Source organism: Suillus clintonianus, assembly GCF_016758775.1.
Source record: "Suillus clintonianus strain FC179 chromosome Unknown DEU56scaffold_44, whole genome shotgun sequence".
NCBI lineage: Eukaryota > Fungi > Basidiomycota > Agaricomycetes > Boletales > Suillaceae > Suillus > Suillus clintonianus.
This window is the reverse complement of record NW_024539268.1, coordinates 198,167-222,125: the sequence shown is the minus strand read 5'-3', so window position 1 is coordinate 222,125 and position 23,959 is coordinate 198,167. Positions and strand designations below refer to the sequence as shown.

At 49.5% G+C, this 23,959-nt stretch overlaps 7 protein-coding genes across 7 annotated transcripts; 2 read left to right on the top strand and 5 right to left on the bottom strand.

Moving 5' to 3' along the window:
• Positions 1 to 298: 298 nt before the first annotated feature.
• On the bottom strand, positions 299 to 2,121 carry DEU56DRAFT_809007 (CTLH/CRA C-terminal to lish motif domain-containing protein). Its single transcript, XM_041353451.1, has 7 exons — positions 2,003 to 2,121; positions 1,761 to 1,946; positions 1,486 to 1,701; positions 1,307 to 1,429; positions 1,063 to 1,248; positions 690 to 1,013; positions 299 to 630 (listed from the first exon to the last, which is right to left on the bottom strand). The coding sequence occupies exons 1-7, from the start codon at positions 2,060 to 2,062 to the stop codon at positions 529 to 531; spliced, it is 1,197 nt and encodes a 398-aa protein (XP_041207580.1). The 5' UTR covers positions 2,063 to 2,121; the 3' UTR covers positions 299 to 528.
• A 607-nt stretch (positions 2,122 to 2,728) lies between these two features.
• On the bottom strand, positions 2,729 to 4,824 carry DEU56DRAFT_405806 (phosphatidylinositol-glycan biosynthesis class S protein). Its single transcript, XM_041346068.1, has 6 exons — positions 4,431 to 4,824; positions 4,040 to 4,372; positions 3,804 to 3,986; positions 3,663 to 3,752; positions 3,244 to 3,614; positions 2,729 to 3,190 (listed from the first exon to the last, which is right to left on the bottom strand). Exons 1-6 carry the CDS (start codon positions 4,783 to 4,785, stop codon positions 2,945 to 2,947), a joined length of 1,578 nt encoding a protein of 525 aa, XP_041207579.1. The 5' UTR covers positions 4,786 to 4,824; the 3' UTR covers positions 2,729 to 2,944.
• Positions 4,825 to 4,864: 40 nt separating this feature from the next.
• Positions 4,865 to 8,515, top strand: DEU56DRAFT_808995 (uncharacterized protein). Its single transcript, XM_041353450.1, has 6 exons — positions 4,865 to 5,179; positions 5,236 to 5,621; positions 5,672 to 6,468; positions 6,522 to 8,098; positions 8,158 to 8,320; positions 8,373 to 8,515. Exons 1-6 carry the CDS (start codon positions 5,081 to 5,083, stop codon positions 8,480 to 8,482), a joined length of 3,132 nt encoding a protein of 1,043 aa, XP_041207578.1. The 5' UTR covers positions 4,865 to 5,080; the 3' UTR covers positions 8,483 to 8,515.
• A 202-nt stretch (positions 8,516 to 8,717) lies between these two features.
• DEU56DRAFT_738381 (uncharacterized protein) lies at positions 8,718 to 9,337 on the bottom strand (the record flags this gene model as incomplete). Its single annotated transcript, XM_041348654.1, has 5 exons — positions 8,718 to 8,837; positions 8,893 to 8,933; positions 8,984 to 9,038; positions 9,094 to 9,189; positions 9,242 to 9,337. 5 exons carry the CDS (start codon positions 9,335 to 9,337, stop codon positions 8,718 to 8,720), a joined length of 408 nt encoding a protein of 135 aa, XP_041207577.1.
• Positions 9,338 to 10,561: 1,224 nt separating this feature from the next.
• On the bottom strand, positions 10,562 to 11,713 carry DEU56DRAFT_738397 (interferon-inducible GTPase-domain-containing protein; the record flags this gene model as incomplete). Its single annotated transcript, XM_041348657.1, has 1 exon — positions 10,562 to 11,713. The coding sequence occupies one exon, from the start codon at positions 11,711 to 11,713 to the stop codon at positions 10,562 to 10,564; it is 1,152 nt and encodes a 383-aa protein (XP_041207576.1).
• Positions 11,714 to 16,248: 4,535 nt separating this feature from the next.
• DEU56DRAFT_981324 (P-loop containing nucleoside triphosphate hydrolase protein) lies at positions 16,249 to 18,182 on the top strand (the record flags this gene model as incomplete). Its single annotated transcript, XM_041359831.1, has 4 exons — positions 16,249 to 16,280; positions 16,328 to 16,361; positions 16,417 to 16,610; positions 16,659 to 18,182. The coding sequence occupies 4 exons, from the start codon at positions 16,249 to 16,251 to the stop codon at positions 17,707 to 17,709; spliced, it is 1,311 nt and encodes a 436-aa protein (XP_041207575.1). The 3' UTR covers positions 17,710 to 18,182.
• A 2,142-nt stretch (positions 18,183 to 20,324) lies between these two features.
• DEU56DRAFT_901971 (uncharacterized protein) lies at positions 20,325 to 23,373 on the bottom strand. The gene is made up of 11 exons (XM_041356578.1): positions 23,362 to 23,373; positions 23,244 to 23,309; positions 23,132 to 23,198; positions 22,784 to 23,078; positions 22,696 to 22,720; positions 22,508 to 22,629; positions 22,368 to 22,451; positions 21,898 to 22,142; positions 21,660 to 21,842; positions 21,515 to 21,606; positions 20,325 to 21,465 (listed from the first exon to the last, which is right to left on the bottom strand). Exons 2-11 carry the CDS (start codon positions 23,273 to 23,275, stop codon positions 20,505 to 20,507), a joined length of 2,106 nt encoding a protein of 701 aa, XP_041207574.1. The 5' UTR covers positions 23,276 to 23,309; positions 23,362 to 23,373; the 3' UTR covers positions 20,325 to 20,504.
• Positions 23,374 to 23,959: the final 586 nt, after the last annotated feature.

Genomic DNA, 23,959 nt, shown 5'->3' with positions numbered 1-23,959 from the left:
AATAAGTTTCCACAACCATTTTGAAGTTGAGCGAGATCGGAAGTGAGATTTGAATTCACTGCGCAGTGCGCATGATGTTACGAAAGTCCTTCAAATTCGTCACGTCATGTTGCCCTGGCCAGCGCCCTGTACTACGCGGCCCAAGGTCGCAGAAACTTTGTTTCTGTCAGTTCCCTTTGACACATTTCACGTCCGTATACGAAAGCTCTCGGTCGTAGACACGTCGCCGAAGGCCCGAGTCAAATATTATTCAGCGCTCAGCTGTGTGCGGAATGTTGTTGACGTCAACCCAACGTTAACCAGCGGAAGTGGACTGACCACTCACTTCCCACTCACCAAAAAGCGCTTGCTCACAGAAAAGAGGTTCTCGATATTAGCCCTCCTCTCCTTCGTCGAGGCTGAAATACATTGTATGCCTTGCTAATATTATTACATGATGGAAAAATGAGCGTAATGTAGGTCCAACACACGGTGAGAATTGAAGTAAACAGCCGAGGCGACGAGTCTGATATTCCACACAGCAAATAACTAAGAGATGAAGACTTTCTTGAGTGCGCTGAACTCGCACGTTTGGACAGTCAGCGGGCAAGTGACCATGCCATTGTGCTTCGCTGCCATATCTTCCAGTGCCTGACAGCAGAACGTGAGTATCAGGTGACGGCACGCAGATGTTGGTGTGAGAGATATACCTCTCTCGAGTACACTTGACCATTGGGAAATACCATGGGCATATTATCCTCGTCCATAATCTTGCCGCTAATTCGACAAACAATGGTGGAGTTGGCGTGGTGGCTGAACGGAACTTCTTGAGCCAGAGTGTTTATGCTAGGATCACACACCGGGCAGTCGACATTGTGGGATGAACTGTCGTTGCAGGAAGGCAGCTTCAGTGAAGCAAGACCAGAATAGATAGCAAGGTTGAGAAGAGGTTCAGTGGGTAAAGAGTTCAGATTGTAGATGGCAAGCCGAAAGGCTTGAATAAGATCAAGCCAGCGGGAGTCGTCATACAGTCTCTGCAAGGTCCAATGAGATACAAATGCAGGTGGAGCAAAATTATCTTACGCGATACGGGCCACACGTCGTAGAAGGTCTTATTGCAAGTAGAGTGGCAGCCTGCATAATCTGTGGGAGATGTGTTTCTTGCCATGACACAAGATATTTTTTCGAGTATGCCATGGCCTCCGGCTTCTTCTGATCGCGCGCTAACTCGATATACTCTTGTAAGCGAAGTTCAAATTCAAGCGTGCTCTGCGGAAGAATCAAAACGATTTCATAGAGATCACATTATCGCAGCGTTCAGTTGCACCTTAATTTTCCGCAACGCCGTTTTGTTCTCGCTACACCATGCCAGTGCTTCAGTGCAACTGTGTTTGGAAAGTGCCAACTCGATTCTTCGGATATCTGTGAACAGATCAATGTCCACAAGGGTCTAGTGCAAGCGGTAGGCGCCATGAGTTGATGTGAACACTTTGCGGAACAACAAACCTCGATGTTCTTGTCCTGTGCCAGTGTCCGTGCTGTATTTTCCCGTCCAGTCCGGAGGGCCCAGTCAACAAGCCATCTGTCAAGCCGCGTGTCCGCCCACCGCGAAAAATCGAGGCTACTGGTGGTTTGCAGGGTCTCTACCGCCATGAGATGCTGTAGCCTCTCCCGAGTGACATCAAGGGTGGGTTTTCCAGCGGTATCCTGCAGTTCGGAAAGCTGCGCATAATACCCACTGATGTGAAATGAGAATTGAGTTAGCAAATAATTCCGCGTACCTTGCGCTTGAGGTTCTCCACCCGACCTATCATCCCGTCTACGCTCTTGGCAGCATCCTCGAGGTTGACCTCGCGGCTCTTGGATCGTTTTAGTAGGTCATTTGAGACAGTCTGGACATTTCCGAGCTCGCGCTCTATATTCCGTTGTGTCGCACGAAAGACCTTCCGATAGTTTTCATAAGGGACCTGACGAAGTGTGATTGTAGTGAGGTCATTGAGAATTGCCATGTGTCGCTGCGTACCCGTGCAAACGGCTGCTCGAACAGCAATACCCCATCAGAATTGAGCTTTGTTGAGCTCATATCAATAGTATAAGAACCTGTCTTTGAGGCCTTGGCTCGTCGGGTTGGTGTTGGTAGGGGATCGGGATAACGTGCTATCGTGTATTATTACTCCCACGTGACCTGAAGGGCTTTAGTAATATCACAGTATTACTGCTACTTGGTACTGGGAGTGACCGGGATCACACTGAGTATGATCAGAAGGTAACTGAGACTTGATTCTGGCGGCGAGTTACTAATTATCAGAGTGGAAGGGTGGCCAGTCATAATATTAGGGTGACTATGGACACTCCGACGGCAGCGATCAAAGCAACGGCGGCAGGCTTTCACTGCCCCTGCGTAACTTAACCATATTGTCCTGGGCACAGCTGCGGTATTCCGGGCAATAAAACAGCTGGAGAACGAGAACTTGTGGCGAATGCACTGAGAGAACAGCAGCGCACGGAGACACGGCAGAGGGCTAACTCTCATTACCCAATATTCTTACGCGAGCCCCTGTCACATCACCGCGATAATGAGGTCTTGGTGGAGCAGCCGCAAAATAGCAATTCTACCATCCTATCAAGAGAGGGGGGACCGAGGGGATGCCGTCCAGGCTCTTGGCAAGTTGCGACGGAATATTTGTCATACACACATTTCCGCATACCCCACGCTCAAAAAATCGGCGGCAAAGTCCCCTTTGCACACGTCGCGTCAATCACCGCCATCAAGGCCCCAGCGACCACCCCCTTTATCTTATTGCTTTTAGTTGGCTTTAATGCTTCACATACTTGTGATATCCATATGCTGTACTACGGACGAGCTACCGTACATTGCTGTAGGATTATTACCCTGCATGTATTTTCTACAGTAGGCAAGAGTCTAGCTAGCAACAAACAAGCTCTCAAACAAAAGGCGTAATCATCAATCTCGCCGCCTTCCGTCATCCCGTGAGCCCCGTCTCCATGCCATAAAATCTCGAATTAAGGCCACCACAAGAGGAACAGATATAGATGCGAATAGCGGCGTGTACACCGCATACTTGTGTTCAGCAGGAAAGTACAGCAATGCCAGCATCCCCGGATTAAAGAAAGCGCGTGATGCCATAGATAATGCCTTACTAGACCATCGTAGAGCAAGCGCCGGCGAGGCCACGGCGGTGCGATAGGCCTGCATTGTTTGAGCACAGTCTTCATTAATATGACATCAGATGCAGAACGGACCTCGTGGAGCGATGCAAGGGCATCTAGGACATCATCTCGTACCACTTGCCCAACAGGCATGTTATTGATCTGATCCACGAGCTTCACAATGCTGTGTAATGTGTCCTGGCTGCCTTGCACGTTCTGCAATGCACGACGCCGGAGCAAAGTATCTAACTGCCAGTCAGATAGAGCGGAGCTTTCTTCCATGCTCAGGCCGAGAGGAACGGGTGGCACGCCTAAAAGAGCAGTGAGCTGGGTGGCAAAATTGCGGAAAACTGGTTTTAGATCGTTATATGAAAGATGCAACGATGAGGAATCGAGTTCATTGTTGAGGATGAAAATGCTGCCCCATTGTGGCAAAAGGAAGGAGTTCTGATTTGTTGGACGACCTATCGGTAAGTCAGAAATGACCACAGGTGGGTATACGCGAAATTAACCTTCGCCGTCAATTATCTTCAAGGGTGAGTGGGTCTCAGAAGGAACGAAGAGAACGAAATGGAGAACAGGATCATTTGAGACGCCAGATGCTACGATAACTGGTCAGGCATTGACATCGTTGATCATAATGTAGTACTGACAAAGTGTCCATTCGGCAGAGTTGATAAATACCGTCAAGTCCTCCTGAGTAAGCCCTGATGCTTCAGTGGTACCAAATGCCAGGCGTTTCGGCTCAAAGGCTAATGGCGCATGATACTGAACTTGACTTTCGACTGTAAAATTGTGCAAAGTAGAGAGTCGAGACATGAGCGGAAATATGAATTCTGATAAAGTGTCTTTAGAGTCGGTCTCAAGATACAGGAGCCATAAGGATTACCCGCGAGCGCAGTTTGTACATCCCATGTCTCTACAAATCGATTGGGGGTTGCGTCTTCGTTCAGAAGCGTGAAAGCGAGACGATAGTGATCTGAGTATTGAACGACGCGCTGTGAATGTGAAGTGCTCGACTCTGGAGGGGCGATGAGGTCGGACAATATAGAGCTTAATCTTGTTGCTAGTGTGAGAGCAGTCGAATGCATTTCAAACCAACCCACTCTCCTTGACTCACCTGACTGCGCGTCGGTCTTGCTCACCCGCAAGTGTCTTGAATGGGCAATTGAGGTCTGTTCACCAAGAGCAACTGTATATAGGCTAGATATTTTATCGGTGACTACAGTAACACATCAAATTTCCCTGACCACTAGAACAATTTTTGCGAGCGCACACACCTTCATCATTTCTGTCTTGTAGGCGAAGGTCGACGCCCCTCCACCTTCCAGGTTCATTTATCGCAGAATCATGAAGTGATGTATGAACTTGAGAGATTAGGTTGGTATTTTGTTGGATAATGGACGCATCAAAATGAACAGTGATAGGGAATACGATGTTGTTTTGAACTAGTGCTCGTATTTGACTGGTTGGAAGTGCAAGTCTCTCGATACTCGTCAAATGCCACCAGAACGGGAAAGCGAGAATAATGATGATCCAATATGAGGCCAAGACTGCTCTACGGATCCAGTCTCTTTCGAAGCTAAGTTTCCGAGGATCCTTGAAGCCAGAGCTCGCGAAAGCAGCAGAGTTCATCGTAGTACTTAACAGAGCCTCCGAGCAACAACAACATCGACCCGCAGATGGGGGGTCGGAGTTTCAATCCCTTCTTGCTAGAGATCACTCATCTACTTCAAGCGTTTACTTCGACTGAGCGTCTTCGCTCCCGACCGTATCAAAGTTTCAACATTCATGTTCGATAACTGACCTTCACTTGCTTTCAAATAGTTCTGCAGATATTCTGGGTACCGCGACGCACTAGGCTTATTTTCAACCCGACTTCTCTTCCTGTGACAAGTGTTGCACCTTGGAGGTCCAAACTCTCACAAGCATGACTTCTCCAAGCTATGAAATGTCTAATTTTGCTAACCCTTCGCCTCCACATGACATACGACGCTCTCTAGGTGGCAGTTTCTCATCTGTATACGACGTAAGTTCTCGTGAGAGTCGTACTTTCTCGGGTCGTTCAAATACCCTCTTTCTTAGTCGCCTTATTCTACTGCACGTCGAAGATCTCCGTCTCCTGGTCCATCTTCGAGGAGATACGCCCCATACGATAGTTATATCCCCCGTGGGGGACCTAGCTATCGTAGTGATGATCATGCGAACAATTACAGGCCAAATACATGGAGAGCAGAACGCTACAACAGCCGCAGTCCATCCCCAGATCGTTACGACCGGTCTCGTCCTATGGAACCGCGCTTCTGGGATTCCGGTTCCCGCTGGCAGTCGACTTGGCCAGATCGAAGATCCTCTCCGAGCCCACCACCACTACGGGAAAAACTTCGCAGAGATACCATGGCAGAACGAATGTTTGAGCCATCAGAGTCCTGGAAACAATCACACGTCGATCGATCCTCCCGATACGAAGTGTTTGTCCATTTTCGTGTCACTTGATATTTTCTCTCATCATCATATATAGGTTGGAGCCCCCAAATCCAAGGTTTCCGGATTATCGTGCCCGTCCTGCACGAGATTACTCTCCTGAGAAGTCACCAACGTATCCTCCCGTTCATGGTGATACTTATCGTCCTTACCCTGGTGGTCAAAGCTACCGAGAACCACACGTACCTGTTCGGTCAGATTCATACAGACCACAATATGACGATAGGCGGTCCCCGCACTTAGGTGATAAACCGAACGCAGATGCTTACTATGCGCGTCGACCATCCAGTCATTATGATCATGATGACACCCGGTCTTCGACTTCCATTGCTAGCACACCGCCTCGCCATGCCGTTAACTCTCCTCCCCCAGACCCACCTATCACCGATCGTGATGCCCGCAGACATTCACCATCTTGCAGACGTGCGTCACCCGCCCATTCCGTAGCACGATCTAGAGCATCCTCGATATCTTCCGAACCCCCACTTAAAAGATTAAAGTCGAGATCTTCATCCCGATCATCTGCTTCTTCTCGAGATGATGAATCTGCTGTCTCCGCGCGTAATGGTCTTAAGGATATCGTGTCATCGAGACCACATCGAGCTAGCACAATTCAACAAGCACCCATGCATGTGTTGTCGCGAGGTCCTGATCGACCTGGTTTCACGCCGAACACTTCTGCTGGAAAGGGTTCTATACACCCTGAGCCTCTACCCCATGAGTTGCCGCACGTGGGTGCCAAACCGGTCCATCCTATGATGAACGGTGAGCTTAATGGTCCGCCTTTGGCATCGAACTTCCCGCGTTCTCCACCAAGTTTATTGTCAGGAGAAGGTACGGCGATTCATTTTGCTTGTCGATAACCTGAAGGCGTATACCAATTTTAGATATTGAGATGTCTCCTCCTGGGCTTATTTCTTCTCATGCTCTCCCTAGTGACGTGGACTTCGTTTTTTTGGGAGATTCAGCTGGCAAAGGGACTGAAACGCAAACCAACCAAACATCCCCTCTTTTCGTTGAAGTGCATGCCCAGCCCGTTAGTCCGGCTGTGCCCAGTCCTGCTTTGAAATCCGTGGGGGTGGCTGTCAATGACTCGCCGGCGTCCGCGACAGTGGCTCCTTCACCAGAATCAAGAACGTCGGAGAAAGATATTGATGCCGACTCCCCACGAACATTATCAGGAGACACTCCCTTGCTAAAGTCTGTTCCACAAATCATTACTACCAAGTCGGCTGGCAGTCCATCTCATGCCGAGGCAAGAGAACAATCTTTGACTCCTGCACTTGACGTAGAACAGCCCGCAACGTGGTTTTATGGTCGTCCATCTTTTGCAGATTCGGCCGCGAAAGCCCTCCGTTTTGTAGTCCTAACGAGGCTTCAATGTGATCGTCAGACGCGCGATGAGCGTGTTGTTCCGGTTCTTAGGGCCAATCGGGCGATTCGCGAGCCTTCTCTGCCTTCGCCAATTGACGCGCAAGACAAGCTGTTTCAGGAATTTGCAGCTGATCCAAGTCATCAGGACAGACTGGCTTCTCAGTCCGTCAGAACGTCCTTAACAGCGCACTTCCTAGAGCGAGAAACAGCCCTTCAGGAAAAGCAGCGGAAGCTGAGAGAAGAGTATCTTGAACTACATCAGCAATGGATAGCCCAATGTGCTCGGCTCGATAACGTGTCAAAAGGCGGTCTACCTGAGGAATTTATGCCAGCTTCTGCGGGCGGCAGGTCAACCAGACGATCGGCTGCCGTTTTGGGCGATGCTGTTCGCTCTGATCTCGAGATGGAGCAGATCATTGCGAATCTTGGGATGGAGGAGCTGACGGATCCAAGTTACTTGGCGATCAAGAACGTCGCAAAGATACCGGATATGGTTTCTGTCGTCGATGGCTGTGGACCATACTATTACGACGATACGAACAATCTCGCGGACGACCCCGCGGAGTTCTACAGCTCATCTTCGGCTCTTGACCTCTGGACGGAAGAGGAGCGCATTGTCTTCAAGGAGAAATATGCTGCCCATCCGAAGCAATTCGGACTTATTGCTCAACATCTGCCCAATAAGACTGCCGCTCAATGCGTCACATACTACTACTTGCACAAGCCACACGTCGACTTCCGTAAGGCTATTGCACAGTACGGTGCAGGTCGACGCCGGAGGAATGGCAGGGGAGCGAACAAGCAGAAAGGCAACGCGCTGCTTGCAGATATTCGCCGCCATGACGATGAAGTATTGGCTGCCCACCCCACCTCTTCGGCTGTACCCAGCAAGCGTAGGAGGGCAGCTATACTGCGAGCCAATATTGAACCTAGGAGAAACCAGTCTCGCCGGGGTACTGTCCAGCCTGACCAGACCCCGACGTCTTCTGGGACAACACCAGATCCCGAAGCAGATGAGCAGAAGCGCCGGCGGCGCTCCACTGCGGTTGCGCGTTCGTCAGGTCTTGCTCAAGAAGAGGCTGAACCTACTGTGCGTCATGGTACTTCCTACTTGCGCTTTTGTTCATATATATGTTTCGACGTAATCAGGAACCAGACGTTGAGGCTCCACCTCCAAAGCAAACTAGAAGAACCCGGAAGCCAAGAGCGCGCGCAGTCCCCACCCCGTCAGAGGAAGCCACCCCCGCTCCAGAACCCCTCGATTATTGCAAATCGTCGTCGATGCCGATACCATGGTCTAAAGACGACAAAAGTCAGGCCTCTCCCGTACAGCCTCTGAAATCGGCTTGCTGATCTCAGTCCAGGTTTGTTCCTTGAGCTTCTATCTCAACATGGTGATAATGTGCACCACATCGCTGCCTCCATGCCTCACAAGGTCCGTGGTGATCTGGTAGCAGGCTGTGGCGCCGCTTAGCTTGTCTGTCAGACTGCAGGGCAAGTCAGCCGTTATTATAGGAGTCACATGGATGAGTTGGCAGCTGTCTGCTGGGACTTCGACACTGTTTAACTATCTGATTCACTAGTTGTGCTGCAGTCCTTTCAGATGTTATTTCTGATTCGTATATCCGTAGTTTTTATCTCACCCACGTATGGTAGTTGCAGTAAATCCCTAATTGTAGACTCAAACAAACAGGCGCAAGGTACAAAGGTCATCGACGGCCCTCTACCATGATGATGTGGTATCCGAAATTCGTCTTAACCAAAGACGACAAAATGGGCTTGTCAACAGTTGACGGAGTAAGGGCGAATGCGGCATCTTGGAATGCACCCTTTATGACAGAGATAATAGGTTTTGCTTATCAGTCAAGGAATGAAACCACTTACGACCATAGACCCTCGCACCATCCATCCAAGACTGCCACCAGCTGGGACGAGAATGTGACATTCCGCCATTATATCTGGCGAGCAAACTCACCTTTAGCTTTGTCCTCCGAGTATTCTTGCGCTACCTTGTCGAAGCGCTGGCCCTCCTGCAAACCGCTTGTCAGAATTCATACACCCTCAGATAATAGCACATAGCACAACCTGGATCTTCTCCAGTGCCTCAGTCGCCTTGGAGTGTTTCTCGCATAGAATATGGCGGACGTTGATTGCAGTTGCGGCCTTCAAACCAGCCTTTCCCTGGACACGATTCGAGGTGTGGTTTTCATGAGATGCGACTGCTGTAGCTTACTTTGCCCTCGGATTGGTCACTTTTGTCGGCGTTCTTGTTTCCACCTTTCTTTTCTGCAGGCTTTTTCTCAGCCGACCCCGATTGTTTCTTGCCCATGGTTAGAGAAGCGGTGAAGCTTTGGCCTGTGTAGGGCTCTTCAGTACGTTGCTTGCTAAAAATAGACAGATTGATTTGCCGCCACAAACTTCCTAATGTACTCTATAGCAAAGTCTAACTTAGACTCATCTAATTGCCAGTAGAACACGGGCCTTATATCTGCAAACCGTGCCCAGGTGGACAATATTAATTGACCCATGCGACAGTGCTAAGGTAGAGGCCCCACTGGCAGACAGGCTGCCCAGGCATCTTAAAGACTTAACAACTCTTGCCTCTCTGACTCAGGCTGGTATTGTCTGCTGCATCCGGCCATCTTACCGTATGTTTTCATTAGCAATTTCTTTATAGCCCAGATCCCAGGAATAATTGGTTTGTTACGTGCTGCCAGCACACCCCGGATGCTGGTGCATACTACCCACACCCACACTTCACGGAAAAGGTGCCAAGGAACACCGAACGCTATGGGAGTCATATCTGATGCATCAGTAGAAAGATTCGACCCATAGGCACAAGGTACACGGTGCTTTTCAGTCAAGTCAGAGTCAAGTCTTCGAGTTGTCTTCTTGGTACGTCGTAGATGTGTTCGATGCACAGCTTATATATACCATATGATGAGGTTTGTCCAACTGGAGCGCACAACATTTATCTGTAGCGTGTCTGTCCACCAGGTGCGTCGTTCAGTGTACCGCAAATTACTCCCCAGTCTTCATCGGACAAATGACGATTCCCCCATCAAGTTTGACTGTGTCATCATCATTTTGCGCGCCATGTTCGTTTTCCGTTTACCGAGACCTTCTGCCTGAGTTTCTACTCAGTCTCTATTGGGAGACTTGACTCCCATTAGACGAGTTCCTACACAAGTCGTTCGTTCTTTTAACACCCAGAGATGATATATCAGTCTCGCCTCTGATTGGAGTGCCTTCGACTCAAAATGATGTAGGAGCTATGCGTTTACAAAGTAACAAAATGAATTGACACTTGTCCGATATTCGAGACCGCAAATAAATAAGTTTGTGACATGATGTACAACTCCAGACTGGGGAGGCAGAAGTTCTGACGACACACGAGAGCATAAATCAAATCAAGCAAACAAAGGAGAAACCCCGGAATTACATGGCCCTAATACAAGCCTTGTGCGATCAATGGGGGCTCAGGACGGGCCCACCTATAGGGCAGAAAATAAACGATGTGATCGACAATTGAGCGGGACGATCTGACTTACTTTTAACGTCCAGACTGCAGACGCCTACGCACACATGCTCGGACATCATTCTGAAGATCTACCTCGTCAATTGTCTTTGAGGAGCGTGAGTTACTCATTGCCGCAAGCACGGCGTCCTTGCAAATGATATATACATTCCTAGGAGCGAGGTTCCTGCCCTCAAGGTTCATTCGCACATTCTGGCGCGTTTCGTCGATGAACCTCCTCCGTTCTTTAGATCTGATTCGCAGAACACGAGAACGTGTCTCTTCATCGACGTCAGGATCTAAAGGGTCGAATCCTCTTGGCATTCTGTCCTGCACCATGTTATTGATGTGTTGGTCTGACTTGGAGCGAACGATTAACGCCTCAACAGTACTGAACTGCTCGCAGGCGCTGATGATGGCGAGGTCGGAGTCCAATACACGATTGTTGATGAGAATAATGATGCAATCGAATATGTAGAGGCCCATGTCATTGAAATACTGCCAATCAGGCACGTTTGGAGTGCCGGCTCCGGGAACGTCAAACCAAATGATCTGGGAGTTTGGGCGTGGATCGGGGTATCTTGTGACGGTATTGGTAGTTTCGACAATCCCCGTACGAGCGGCAATGGGATCATTATTGGACAAGCCACGGACGGCATTGATGAAGGATGACTTCCCAGCTCCAGCGGAGCCAACAACTGCAAGGTGAACGAAGTTTGGGCTATAACCATAGCGGGCCCTCATCCGAGCAACATCTTGATCTGAGGGGCGACACTCGGGGCGAACTCCTTCAAACCATCTGCGCTCAATTGCGAGCCTCTCTTCCTCTGCTCTACGAAGAGCTCCTTCAGCTTCATCTACCGCCCGTGCCAGTTCTTCCTGACGTCTCTGCGCATTTCTTCTTGTTTCATCGGCTGCACGCCTGGCTCTTTCCGCGGTTTCGGCTCGTCTCCGTGATAATGCGGCCTCCGCTTGGGCTGTTCTAGATATGCTTTCCGCATCATTCGCCCTGCGCCTCGCTTCTTCCGCTTCCTGTCTCGCCGTATGCACTATTGCGTCCAGTTCCCTTACCCTCTGATCTGTTTCATGTTGCGCAAATCTTCCAGAACCACAATGTTTTTCACCAACACCAAAAAATAAGCTGAATGGCAAAGCGAGTAATGGCAAGAATGAAGCAGCACCGCCCATGCGTGGCAAACAAATGGAGGGGGAGAAAATTTGACGCTCAGAAGGGCTGCGTAACAGGGAAAAAAGTGTTCTCCGCGTGCGTCTGATGCGACCTAGACTAAGATCAACCAATTGTAGACTACAGAGCTTCAAGCTTCGCTCACTTTTGTGTGTATTGCAATAATGTGAATGCAGCGTCCAGGTGGTGAGAACTTTGCAGGGAAGAAAAGAGACAAGGATTCGACAAGGGGAAAACGGGGATCTTATACTGATCCAGACAGAGGCCAGGCGCACACGTGACACGAGATCAAACCTAATAACGGCAGCCAGTCAAGTATCACATAGCTTCTGAGTGTTACGCCAAGTACACGTGGGGGGCAGAATAGAAGTACCCCTAATTTTTTGGATCAATACCACCAGAAATGATCAACCTGTACAAACCTGGTGATGATTGCCTCAAGCTGGATCCAGTGCTCTTCCAAAGCCTTGAAATCAACCACTGCCCTATCAATCTCCGCGTCAACAACACACCTGAAATGAAAAAAGGTACAGACCTGATCCACAAACTTCAAACTTCTTTACCGTCGGATGCCTGCAAACGCACCCCAACATGCACCCTACAGCTCCTCGCCTGGTTGTGAAGATACCATCTGGCGAGGTGGCTGCAAATAGATGTTCATCCATAACTCGATGGAGTGATCGATCGGGCACGAAGTATGCGATCGGTCACCCAGGATAGTATCAAATTAGCATGGTCAGTGCTACTGACAAGGGGACGGCGCTTGAGGCTGAGCGGAAACGAGAGAGTCGCGGCGTTGATTCTTGAACAAATTGTGTTCTTTTGCGTAGCACGTCCGTTAGATTGGCAACATCGTCCAACTTTCGAATGTCAAAGTCTGGAGTGAGCTACTCAAGTCTGGATGTTGCAGACTATTACATATGGCCACCTAGCATTGAACGTTGGACAGTGATTCTGATAGAGATGAAAACCGTATTATTCAAAGCCTATTAATCATGTTAGGTACAACCCCAACCCTCGCGGGAGTTCTAAATATGGCACCTACCTCTGTACCTCCTCTGCAACACTCACATTAATCCTCGTCGACATTCTGTCCGAGCATCTGGGTAGGGTCCATGGTGCTCTGCGCGTGGCAATCAGCTAATGTCTGCAGGGCTAGGGTGGCACCACTTCGTTAGTCCCAAGAAAGCTCGAAACCCGAAAAAATCCCAATCCCTCGTTCATGTTCCAGCCATTGGTCCAAAATGCGAGCGCCTAAATGGCCACCCTAATGCAATACTGACGCCCCCAGTTCTAGCTTTGCGGATGCTCAATCCGAAGTCCCGACGAATGTTGATGACGCTACGAGTTATACTTACCAACACCCGAAAGCTATACAGCATGCAGTTCGAAAGTGGTATTCATGTAACAAAAATTCGGGTAACTCTCTTATAACGGCGACCAGGCGATGGCCAGACATTGGGATAGCGAAGCACCGAGGCTGCCAATAACATAGTTGTGAAACTAACCCAAGCGTGAGAAGGTCGTGGAAATAGAAATAAAGAGTGACCTAATGACCATTGTCGTGCGGGGGATATGCACAGCAGAGAAACAGTACGAAACGAGCCCACAATGGGACAGGCGGGGATGGGACGACTGCTGTACCTGCTGTGGTGACATTAGTACCAGGAGTAGGAGGTGCCGAAGACGTCGATGCAGTGGCAGGCTGGGTGTGAGATGATGATGCCTGGGCTTGGCAGTTCAATTGAATATGTTGCTGTGTTTGTTTCGCCTTGTCACGTTCTGGCCGCCGAGCAACAAACAATGCCTAAACGGAATCATTGGGCCGCGGCGATGGGAAATGCACGCGAAGAAAGACATACCTGTTTGTCCCGTACTGCAGCAACTTCGACAATACGAGGACTGTGGTGAGAAAAGATGGTCCGTCTTGGGCGTTGCTGAAGTTCGGTAGATCCGTCGGTATTGGAGTGAGAGTTGTGGAAGAGCGATGAAATGCGAATGAGGAGCGCACGTGGATTTGCAGAAGAGGGTGCGAGAGCAGCACGGCGGCGGTAGGCAGAGAAATGGGTACCGCGCGTAGCAGAATACTAAGAGCAAGAGGTCAGACCAAGATGTGATTGATGAACTGTTGATTGAGAACGCACACGAACATCGGATTGCGCATCATTGAAAAACCCTGTTGGTATATGATCCTCCTCGGATTGTATAGCATTCGCCTTAAAATGTCGACGTTACGATGATGGAAAAAATCAAGAAACACGTCACGTACATCCATCAATGAATTTCGAGCTGGAACCTGTGAGTAGGAGATTAGCGAGGTCTTTAACGAAGAGCAATAAGATATAAACTCACAGACAGTAGATCTTCAAGGCCTAAGCCTTTTAGAATGGTGAGAATGTCCCATACATACACATTTCCGTCGTTGCAGCCAACGACTAGCAGCTTTGCATTAGCAGAAAACGCTGCGCACTTCACATCATCTTCGTGCTGGAGGAGTGAATTAACTGGTAGGTTCTCGTCCAGATTCCACAGACGTGCTGTTTCATCCCATGATACACTAGCAAGGAGGCGATCATTATAAGACAAGGAGATGGCATTGACCCAGTTTGTGTGACCCTCGAGAACGGCGATCTCCTGCCATGTGGTAGTGTCGAATATCCTAATTGGGCCAAATGACCCGGAGACAAGCTTTTCTCCATCCGACGTCCATGCCAAACTGAAAACCGCTCGATCGTGTTCGAGCGTGGCGAGCGGGTCGCCCGACATAGCATCCCAGATTTTTGCTGCGCTCTCATTTCCCCCGCCCGTCGCAATTTTTGTTGAGTCGGATGAGTAGATCACCACATAAACATAGTCGTGACCGGTCTCGGTTTCCAGGACTGTTTCGCCGCTTTCGACATCCCAAACTCTGGTAGTCCCGTCCTCGGATCCGCTCAGCACTCGCCAACCATCTGCACTCCAGCACACTGACCGCACAACCTTAGTGTGCCCCGTCCATCTGACGATGACCGTCCCCATCTTAACATCCCACAGCCTCACTGTTCCATCACAGCTTCCACTAGCGACAGTGTTGCCGTCTGGAGACAATGCTATGCTGTACACTGCTGTTTCATCCACCTCATCTCGAAAGTCGTCAGCGATCTGTGCTCCGCTCTTCAGGTCCCATAGTCGGAGTGAGTGATCAGTCGAACATGTGATGATGCGCTGTTCGCAGGGCAGGTGCGCAACACCTCGTACCAAGCCGGTATGGCCTCGAATCGTCTGGCAGGGCGTGATTGCTGGCGCCCCTTGAGTCTCGGCGGTGGGGGAAGTCATGGTCGACGTTCGGGGTCTCAACTATGGCAGATCTTTGACGGTATTGGAATTATCTGGGAAGGGGGCAGGTTGCTGGAGAGTCGACTGGTCTATTTTTCACTTCAGCTCTTTTCAATAGAGCATTGCTCATGAGACAGACTGCTTACATGAATTCAGTCCTCGCTAACAAGACAGCTGCGCTTCAGGATTATCTATGCAAGTGCTACCGGGGCGCGATTTCAGCCGATGATTATAAGTGAGCGGTCAGCTTTGCCTTACAGAGGCGACTAGAATATCACTCACGAGACGCAACGCTTAGATGGGCTCAGAGCTCAGGTCACCAGCGGGGCACGCAAATTGTAAGCTGAGACAATGTGCGTTATGGTTGGGGTCGGGGGGTTTGTCCAGGTCTTTTAAGGTCCGTACCATGTGTTATCCTCGTGTTCCCTTCACAGGTCAAGACGAAGCGCTCAGCATCTGCGATTGGTGCTGTGTGGCTTCTTGTATGTACCGAACAGCCTTGATGGTTGTGACAAGGGTGCTACATTTCCTCTCCATTTCACTTTCTTCTTCCAGCCTATCGTTTTCAAGCTTGATTGTACGCAACCTTTCAGCATGTTTGTGCACCGCGGTGCAGCGTGCATTGACCGCGTGCTCTATTGCGAAGCCTGCCTAAGCTAGGATGGTCATATTGTTTACGAGGAATCACCCACCTGTGGTTCTACACGCCGTGACAGTCCTACAGCTTGTTTCTTCCCAGACTTCCGCACAGCTCACTGCCTGGATTTTCCTGGGTATCCATTGCCTGTAGCTGACGAAAACAGAGGTGATCAGCATCAGATTCCTGAAGCTGTATTTTTTAAACGGTTAGCAGTGTTAAAGGGCACAGCCACCCATCATCACGGAGATACATCTCAAGCTTCAGGAACGGACCGTCATTGCCCTCAGCGAGGACGGAGCGGTGCTGCTTCAGGTTCCGAGCACTTTCCCTGAAATTCATTCAGTCCTGATCTCGTCCAAGGAGAACTCCAAGCAACGAGGCAGGACTCAGCATTCGCTAGGCATATTAGGGGCTGGGCCTCAAGGGTGAAGACCATGCTGTTGCAAGAAGTGGGTGCATCCGCAAATTGTATTTAAACACCGTCTTCCTCCCATCAGCCAAAGTGTTTGCACAACGTATTGGCTGTCTCGGTTTTCAACTGTACTCTCTTGCATCAATCAACAGCTGCTAATTGGTAATACTATGGCGAACCCAGACAGGGAAATTAGAATTGCGTAGGTACTTTCCATGTTTTCAGGTTAACGTACTGACGCTTTTTTAGCGTCATGGGTGTAACCGGCAGTGGTAAATCCACGGTATGTACGGTCTGTTTGCCCTGAATCACATGTTGATTATTATTGCTGGACACAGTTTATCAACAAGGCTAGCGGGTCGAACCTTCCTGTCAGTAGCGGCCTCGAGAGTTGCACCCAAGAGGTGCGAACTTCTAAGCCATTCGTCGTCAGCGGGCGTGTCGTGACCCTGATCGATACACCGGGGTCGGACGACACGACCCGCAGCGACGCAGAGGTTTTGTCCATGATCGCCGCATATCTCTCCAACACGTACGTGGTTCCATGCAATGTATTTCCTCGGGCTAAGCGTTTCTTCAGCTACGAGCACGGCTCCAGGCTCGCAGGTGTCATCTACATGCACCGCATTTCCGATTACAGGACGGGCGGCAAATCCCAGGGCAACTTCAAGATCTTCCGTGAACTCTGCGGAGATAGCTCGCTCAAAAACGTTCTCATCGTGACCAACATGTGGTCAAAGGTGAAACTCGAGATCGGCGAGGCCAGAGAGGCCGAGCTTGCGAGCAAGGACAAATTCTTTAAGCTCATGCTTGAGAAAGGTGCTCGGATGCTCCGCCACGATGGTACCATCGAGTCCGCACATACCATCCTCCGTTATCTCATCAACAGCCACCCCGCTACGCTCCGCATTCAGCGGGAAATTGTCGACGAGCACAAGCCCATAGAGAAAACCGCTGCAGGCTCTGAGCTCAGGCGCGCCCTCGACGAGCAGGCGGACGGCCACAGAGAGGAGATCCGTAATCTCCGAGCAGAGATGGAAGCCGCTATGCGGGCCAAGCACGAGGAGAGGAGAAGCGAACTTCAAGAAGAGCTCGAGAAAAAGCAGCAGGAATGTATGCGCATTGAGGAAAACTCTCAGCGCATGGCATCTGAGTTCGCTGCCGAACGCACACGTCTTGAGGCTCGAATCTTGCAGATGGAAGACGATCACCAGAAGCAACTGGAGGTGCTGGAGGGCCTTCAAGGAGATATAGCCAGAGTCCTGAGCGAGAAAGAGCAGCAGGAATCTCTGCACATTCGAAAGCAGAGCGAAATGCTTGCTGCTAAGCAGGAAGAGGACGAGCGTCGAGCTCGCGAATTGGAAGAAGAACGCAAGGCAAGAGCACTGGCAGAAGAAAGTCACCAGACGCACATCCACAGTCTCCTGGAGGACGTGGAAAAGACACGCACCGTGAAAGAGATAGGAGACGTCGCTCATGCCGAACAAGTCAAGCGAGAGCGAGCAGCGCTAGAGGCTGAGCAGCAGCGACAACGCTCCGCCATGGAAGCAGCGAAAAGGGAACGTGCTCGCGGGAGGAAGCAGAAAGAGCACGCCTGCAAAAAGAATTCGCGGAGAGAGAGAAAGAATTAGAGGAAGTTAAGGCGTCTCATGCACAGAAGGAGGTAGAGAGTGCCGCAGCAAAGCAAACCGAGGAAAACATTCGAATACGTCTCCTTGAACAGCAAGAACTAGCACGAAAAAGCAAAGAAGAGCTGGCTCGGGTGCGGGGGGACATGGAAAAGGCGTACGCCATCCAAGAGCATGAAGCAGCATTGGCTAGGCAAACTGAAGAAGATGCACGCGCACGACTGCTCACAGAGCAACATGAAGCCAAATTATGCAATGAAGCAGCACATAGGAAACGGCTTGAAGACGAGCTCCGAGGTACTCGCACTCAGTTGGAAGAGCAAAAACAAAAGCGAGCGATTGGTGATCGAATATTCTATTTTTGTGTCGATTTTTTCTTTTTTCTTTTTGTTTGCTTTCTTCTTGGTGACCCTAAAGCCAAGGCGTAGCCCTACTCCGATTCATTGTCACATACCGTCTGATGTTTGCAATTGATCTGATCTCTGTATATTTGTTGCCGAGACGGATCAGGATGCTGTTGGAAATCATGGATTTTAGCGCGCAACGACACAATGGTCGAGACTCGAGCTCGTTGTTGAGGACAGCGAGTTCAAATACTCTCCCAATCCTTCACCCTTTGCCTAGTTCTTTTCTATAATAAATGGTTATTTGTTACTAGTTGATTATGCTTACTCTTGGACAACACGGATTGGGAGAGTATTTGAGTCGGTCGCGCGCTAAAATTCATGATTTCTAAAAGTATCCTGATCCGTTTCGGCAACGGTAATTGCACATTTTTCTTCGTCATCGACTGTCCCCTTTGAAACTCTTATACCATGACATCAACGCAACTGGACTCGTATGGAATGGATAGACTTTTCACGTCGTTCTCAGCGGTTGGATTGTATCTACGCTGGATGCTAGCCTCGCCTGACATCATGGAGTGTGCTAAATGAGTAGTATGAGCAATACAAACCGGCCAACAACCTCGTGGTCTAGGGCTCGCATGTCCCCTCCAACCTTGGTGTGCCACTTTCGCTGATATAACTGACCATAGCAATGATTAGACAGCCCCCCCATGACCTGAACTCCATTTTTACTCCCCATTCCTCGCCACTCGGCCGATCTTCGCTTATCCTTAAATTATCATTTGCTTCAACGCATTCACGTGTCTATCACTGTCGGCCCAGGGAGATGCTGGAAGCGGATTGTCCAAGACCTATCATTCGATAGTCATGTAGTGCGGGGCGTGGCCTTGTAAGACTTCCACAGAGACTTGCGGGTGTGTTTTTAGTACTTATCGTCCGTTTATAGATCGATAGATGAATAACTTGGACCACCACGGAAGAAAAGGGAATCCTTCGAGCTCGACTGAATGCTGGGGCATGTAGAAGTCGTTAGCAAACGCGAAATATCGCGGCATGAGTTGCTTGATCATGGAGACGAACCTTTCAGTGAGTAGTCTACTTCGCATTCGTGCATGTCTATTAATTTGTCACAGATCTGTCCTTTCCACATGTTCTTGGTGTCTGCCCTTCTCTCACGCTGAAGGTCGATGTTGTGCAGACTTGCGGAAATCATGATGGTACACTGCCGGCCGCCAGGCCTTGATTTCCTACCAAAAGATGCATTTTACAGTCCAGTCGTGGGAGTAAGGTTTCTCAACACACAAACACAGGCAAGCGTGTCTATAACCTGACTGATGCTGAAAAGCAATTCCGGTTCATTGTCCAGGTGGCCACCCTGCCCGCACTGTCGCTCTCACTAACCTCGCGTGGACCCGCATTCAAGGTCACATTCACAAGGACCTTCAATGCATTGGCTCTACTATATCTCTATTCCGCGACGCCCTTGCATTCCCTAACCAGGCGCTACTACAGCAGGAGACGTACTGGTGTCGACATCCGCGAAGTCGCCCAACTCTATTATGAGCTACTGGCAATCTATTCCGAGTAGGCGCAGGGCAAGGCAAGGTGCTTGGCACTGTAGACAGCGAGTTTGAACTAGTCCATCAATTTGTTCGCCAAGTTCAGTAATCTACATGGGCCGCTGTATTTGATAATTTATGATGCAACACCTGGATGCACCTCGCTTGTCATGGGAAGCAGGACCGCAAGCAGCCTTACAACTCACGTTTCGCCATGAAAGACAAACCTCCGATGCTGCTCGACACCATGGAGAACGAGTCTCCGCACGCTGAATTCGCATTCTTATCGCCGTCTGTGATGAGGAGATGCTCGACCAAGTCATCCACCTCGCAGCTGGTCTCCGGTTTTCGGGATTCAAGAGCGTCATTAGCACGTCGACGACGCTGTCGCAAAACACGTTGTCGAAGCTTTCTACGAGAAGATGTTTGAGGATTTGAAGGAGGATGTCATGGACTACACTCGGCGGTATGTACACTTCACCATGCTGCATGCGCCGTGAAGAAGAAAGTGCCGTTCGAGCAGAAGACCGTTTTCCTTCATAATGGTATGTGGTTCCTGTCGTATTACTTTCATCTGGTACAGTTTTGTAAATTGGCTCCTACCGTATATCTTCTTTCACGCTGATAGTGATGAGATGTCGACATGAGGGTGACTTAGAGTGACAATCAATCGCATGTTTCAAAAAAAACCGCTAGTGGGTAGTATTGGCGTGCGGTGCAGCGCAAATGATAGATACTGAATGATCAACACATATCCGATCGCGAATCGTAAGTCTAGTCGCTACAGTAACTTAACATATAGTTCCGACTGGCGATGGCCACCAAGCGTGCCCAGCCCAGTAATTTTCCTCTCATCATATGCCATGACTGCCAAAGTCAGAGCTATTAACTCCTAGTCCTTGTACTCTTCTATGTCGTGACTACCTTGTAGCGTCCACTTAGCAGCCACCGGCGCATGGCGGAAAGATCCATTGGTGGCGCTTCTAGCAACGATCTTGGGAGGAGGCATTGTGCTCGACGAAGGTCGAGGATAGTCGAGTTCCTCGGGCTCTTCGACGACGTTATCTGTGTATCTCGCACTCTCCATGTGTTCTGTGTAATGTGAACTAGGCGATATTGCGGCGCCCGCGTCATTGGCTTCTATTTCTATTGATGTTCGTCCTTCAGTCCTGGACAGCATGGTGGCCGTGGTTGAGAGAGCATAAGAATGCAAGTCTTTTGTTTTGACCGCTGTCTCAACTATCCCTTCTGCCGCGGAACATGAGGGAGCAGTGACATGTCCCAATGGGATAGCATCAGATTCGCAGTGAGCCACTGCAGTAGACCGATCTTGGGATACGGTCTGGATATAATCTCCGAGTTGCTGCGTGGGATTGCTGCCTTGTGTTTTCAGAGGTGAATCCACAAAGGCGGTGGGCTGGCGTGACCAAGTTGGAGGGATAGAAGAGTTAGGATGATCTTCATGACCGTTCACGCCTGGTATTTCTAGTTGGTGATCGCGTGAAGGTGTCAAGTGAGATATCGATATCCTGTGCATTGAAGCATCCGCCTCGACGTTTGCTTGCGAGAGGCCTGTGTGAAGGCTGATGTCTTCAGGATCGGGTTGAGGCTCGCATCTTTGACCTCTTGTCATCTCCGCGAACCTCATGATATGTTTCCAAGTGTGAGCTGGTAGGGACGATAGTTGCTGGCCAACGGTGCGCCACCACCAGCGTTCTCCTTCCCTGATGCGAATGATGCCGTTTGATATCATCACGAATACGATCGATATCACAGTACCAACTACGGCTCTGGAAGTTGTATCCCCGGCACCGCACCAATCGATCGAGAATGCCACAAAGAAGAAGAGCATCCTAATTTGAAGTCAGAACCTCCACCTGATACATTATAGTACAGACTCACCCCCACATGAGCAACGCCTTGGGGACGCTGTAAATTATGGCCAGCTTTTCCAGTCCGTGCTTTTGGTCGTGAAGTCTTGATGCAAATAATACCTGAATCAGCTACCAGTAAGAAACATTCAAGTTATACAGCATGAATTACTGACTGCTTCATAGGCCGTATTGTCTCCAGACGTTTTTTCATGCCAGACCAAGAAGATGCCGAGAACAATGCTTCCCACACTTGTGACCAGGGACAGGTAGCTTGCCATCTGAATGGCAGATCTTCCGCCCCTATCAACAGTGTTGATAGCGAGAAACCCAACATTAACATTGAGCAAGACAGTGGCCTACCAATGGCTCAGCGTTAATTTTATGTGACACAACAATACAAGGTGGATTTACCAAGAGATTGGAGTCCTGAAGCTGCCCTTTCAATTTTGAACTGAGTGCATTCCACCGTGCCGTGGAAGCAATTTCGTCTACAAAAACCCTGTGCAGTTTTTGGACTTGAGTTACGGGGTCCAAGAAAAGTAGGGGTGCGACCACGATCATCAACAGTGATGGCTTGTATTCCCATCCATGGACTGTCTGTCCGGATTCCAGTCTCACGCAATTCTCCCCATGAAAATTGATAAATTGATTTTCACCTGGAAAATCATCATCAATTCCAGCTATGTACAAATGAGAGAGCACTGACTGAATAGCTGCATAATGCGGCCTTATAATAATCGATGTGAGAAAAGGCTTAAGCTCAAATTCAAGTCTCACCGATGACGATAGCAGCGTGACATCGTTTTTTATGCTGGTCCTCAGGGGAGTAAACTTTGAGATCCTGGGTTAGCAAAAAGGAAGTATCAACGAGGCGCACGTACTCTTGATTCCGTCTACCACAGAAATGTAGTCCTTGAGTTCGATGACATCACCTAGTGCAGAAGACTGCTTCGATGTTATGTGATCTATCGTTACGACCGAACACATTAGGTCAAGTTACAAGGCCTAAAAGAGTACTGACCACACATCGCATGTATCAACATATCCTTAACATCATTGACATGATCTTGTGAAACTGGGCACAGGCTAGGGAAGTATGTCCAGTGTAGCCTACGTTGTTTGTTAGATAACTTGCATGTAAACCTGTAATTTTATCAGGAATGGGACGGTGTGGTCAACAATGTCGTGCGGACCTTTCCTGAAACACACCAGTATTGTGCCTGAATGGCAAGTCCTGTCGATGAGCAACAAAACAAGTCATCAAATACAAACCCGCTGAGAACTATGATCCACCCACGTATATGTGAAAGACTCTTGACGCCTTTACAATTCTCTAGAATATCTTTGACATTAAACTCCACCAACCAAAAGAGGCACCTGCCACGGTGGTTGACGAAATAATAGCAACAAACGACAGAACCATCAGACTTGTCGCTGTCTTTTAGCTCAAGCACAAGGTCCACTTGCATCATGTCGAGATCAAGTTCCTCCTGCTCGACTAACAACTCGAGCCCACTCAGTAAGTATTTCATGTGGTATTCGATGCGCCCGTGTATTTGTTCATCACAAATATTCATTTCTGTGAATGTTCTCTGCATATTTCAACCATACTGTCGGTCTTCCATAATCGATGAACGTCGCGCACTTTTTCTTCGTTTAGAAAGTAGCGAGAACCTTCTGGGTGAACGAGCGGGATCCATCCCAGGGGTACCCTTGAAAGAGTTGATGCAGGGAAAAATGGTTCAAGTACAACTTACTTCGAGCTATACTCAGGAAACGTGATTTTCATAGCAGGGACAGTAGTTTTGGTAATGTCGGTGGCCCTTTCACAACGTCAGCACCTGACTGCAGGCAACAGAGAAGACTCATATTCACCGGGGAATACACCTTTCATACCGCATGACTCCTTCCGCAACCATAGGACACAATCCTGGGCTCTCACCCTGATGGACTTCGACAATATCCTGGCCCGGCTGCTCGTCGCTGCCGGGCGGAACAGTGAAATGAACAGGATGGATGATACCAGGATCTGATAATCCATTGTGTAGATCCACGATGGAACTATGGATAACAGGTGGGAGATGATAAACAGGCCCCGTGTGCGGTCGATATACATCTTGTCCACAATGTGACCCAGCAATCGATCGTGTAAGGGAGCGACCGCTGCCTGCCGAAAGAAGACTACGTCGGGAATGAGTCATGTCAGGCGCCAGATGCCTCGTGGATGGCGCGCGCGTTGCAGCAACCCGAGAAAGAGCAGCATTCGTGTATATTTGTAATCGTGAATGTGACCCTGACAATTCACGAAGGCCTGAAGGGTGTGATGGGCCTGGACTGCTGGACCCTGGTAATGGGCCATCAGGGAACGTCCCGTTGCTCACTGAGCTCTCTCCCGTCTGCAGAGACGGGTGAAAACTTGACGTAGAGCCCTGGTAAAATTCTGCGGTACTCCCATTCGGTGTCATCGTATTAG

What these genes read in the sequence shown, in the direction of transcription:
- DEU56DRAFT_809007 (XM_041353451.1), bottom strand. Translation starts at nt 2,062, where the DNA reads ATGAGCTCAACAAAGCTCAATTCTGATGGGGTATTGCTGTTCGAGCAG. An exon ending in CACAGGACAAGAACATCGAG is followed by an intron (nt 1,430 to 1,485) that starts GTTTGTTGTTCC and finishes CGCTTGCACTAG; the next exon opens with ACCCTTGTGGACATTGATCT. An exon ending in CGGCGTTGCGGAAAATTAAG is followed by an intron (nt 1,249 to 1,306) that starts GTGCAACTGAAC and finishes ATTCTTCCGCAG; the next exon opens with AGCACGCTTGAATTTGAACT.
- DEU56DRAFT_405806 (XM_041346068.1), bottom strand. Translation starts at nt 4,785, where the DNA reads ATGAACTCTGCTGCTTTCGCGAGCTCTGGCTTCAAGGATCCTCGGAAA. An exon ending in GAAGATAATTGACGGCGAAG is followed by an intron (nt 3,615 to 3,662) that starts GTTAATTTCGCG and finishes ACTTACCGATAG; the next exon opens with GTCGTCCAACAAATCAGAAC. An exon ending in CCCTTGCATCGCTCCACGAG is followed by an intron (nt 3,191 to 3,243) that starts GTCCGTTCTGCA and finishes CAAACAATGCAG; the next exon opens with GCCTATCGCACCGCCGTGGC.
- DEU56DRAFT_808995 (XM_041353450.1), top strand. Translation starts at nt 5,081, where the DNA reads ATGACTTCTCCAAGCTATGAAATGTCTAATTTTGCTAACCCTTCGCCT. An exon ending in GTTTCTCATCTGTATACGAC is followed by an intron (nt 5,180 to 5,235) that starts GTAAGTTCTCGT and finishes CCTCTTTCTTAG; the next exon opens with TCGCCTTATTCTACTGCACG. An exon ending in ATGGTCTAAAGACGACAAAA is followed by an intron (nt 8,321 to 8,372) that starts GTCAGGCCTCTC and finishes ATCTCAGTCCAG; the next exon opens with GTTTGTTCCTTGAGCTTCTA.
- DEU56DRAFT_901971 (XM_041356578.1), bottom strand. Translation starts at nt 23,275, where the DNA reads ATGAAAATCACGTTTCCTGAGTATAGCTCGAA. An exon ending in TGTGGTAGACGGAATCAAGA is followed by an intron (nt 22,143 to 22,367) that starts GTACGTGCGCCT and finishes ATGATTTTCCAG; the next exon opens with GTGAAAATCAATTTATCAAT. An exon ending in ACAATACGGCCTATGAAGCA is followed by an intron (nt 21,607 to 21,659) that starts GTCAGTAATTCA and finishes TAGCTGATTCAG; the next exon opens with GTATTATTTGCATCAAGACT.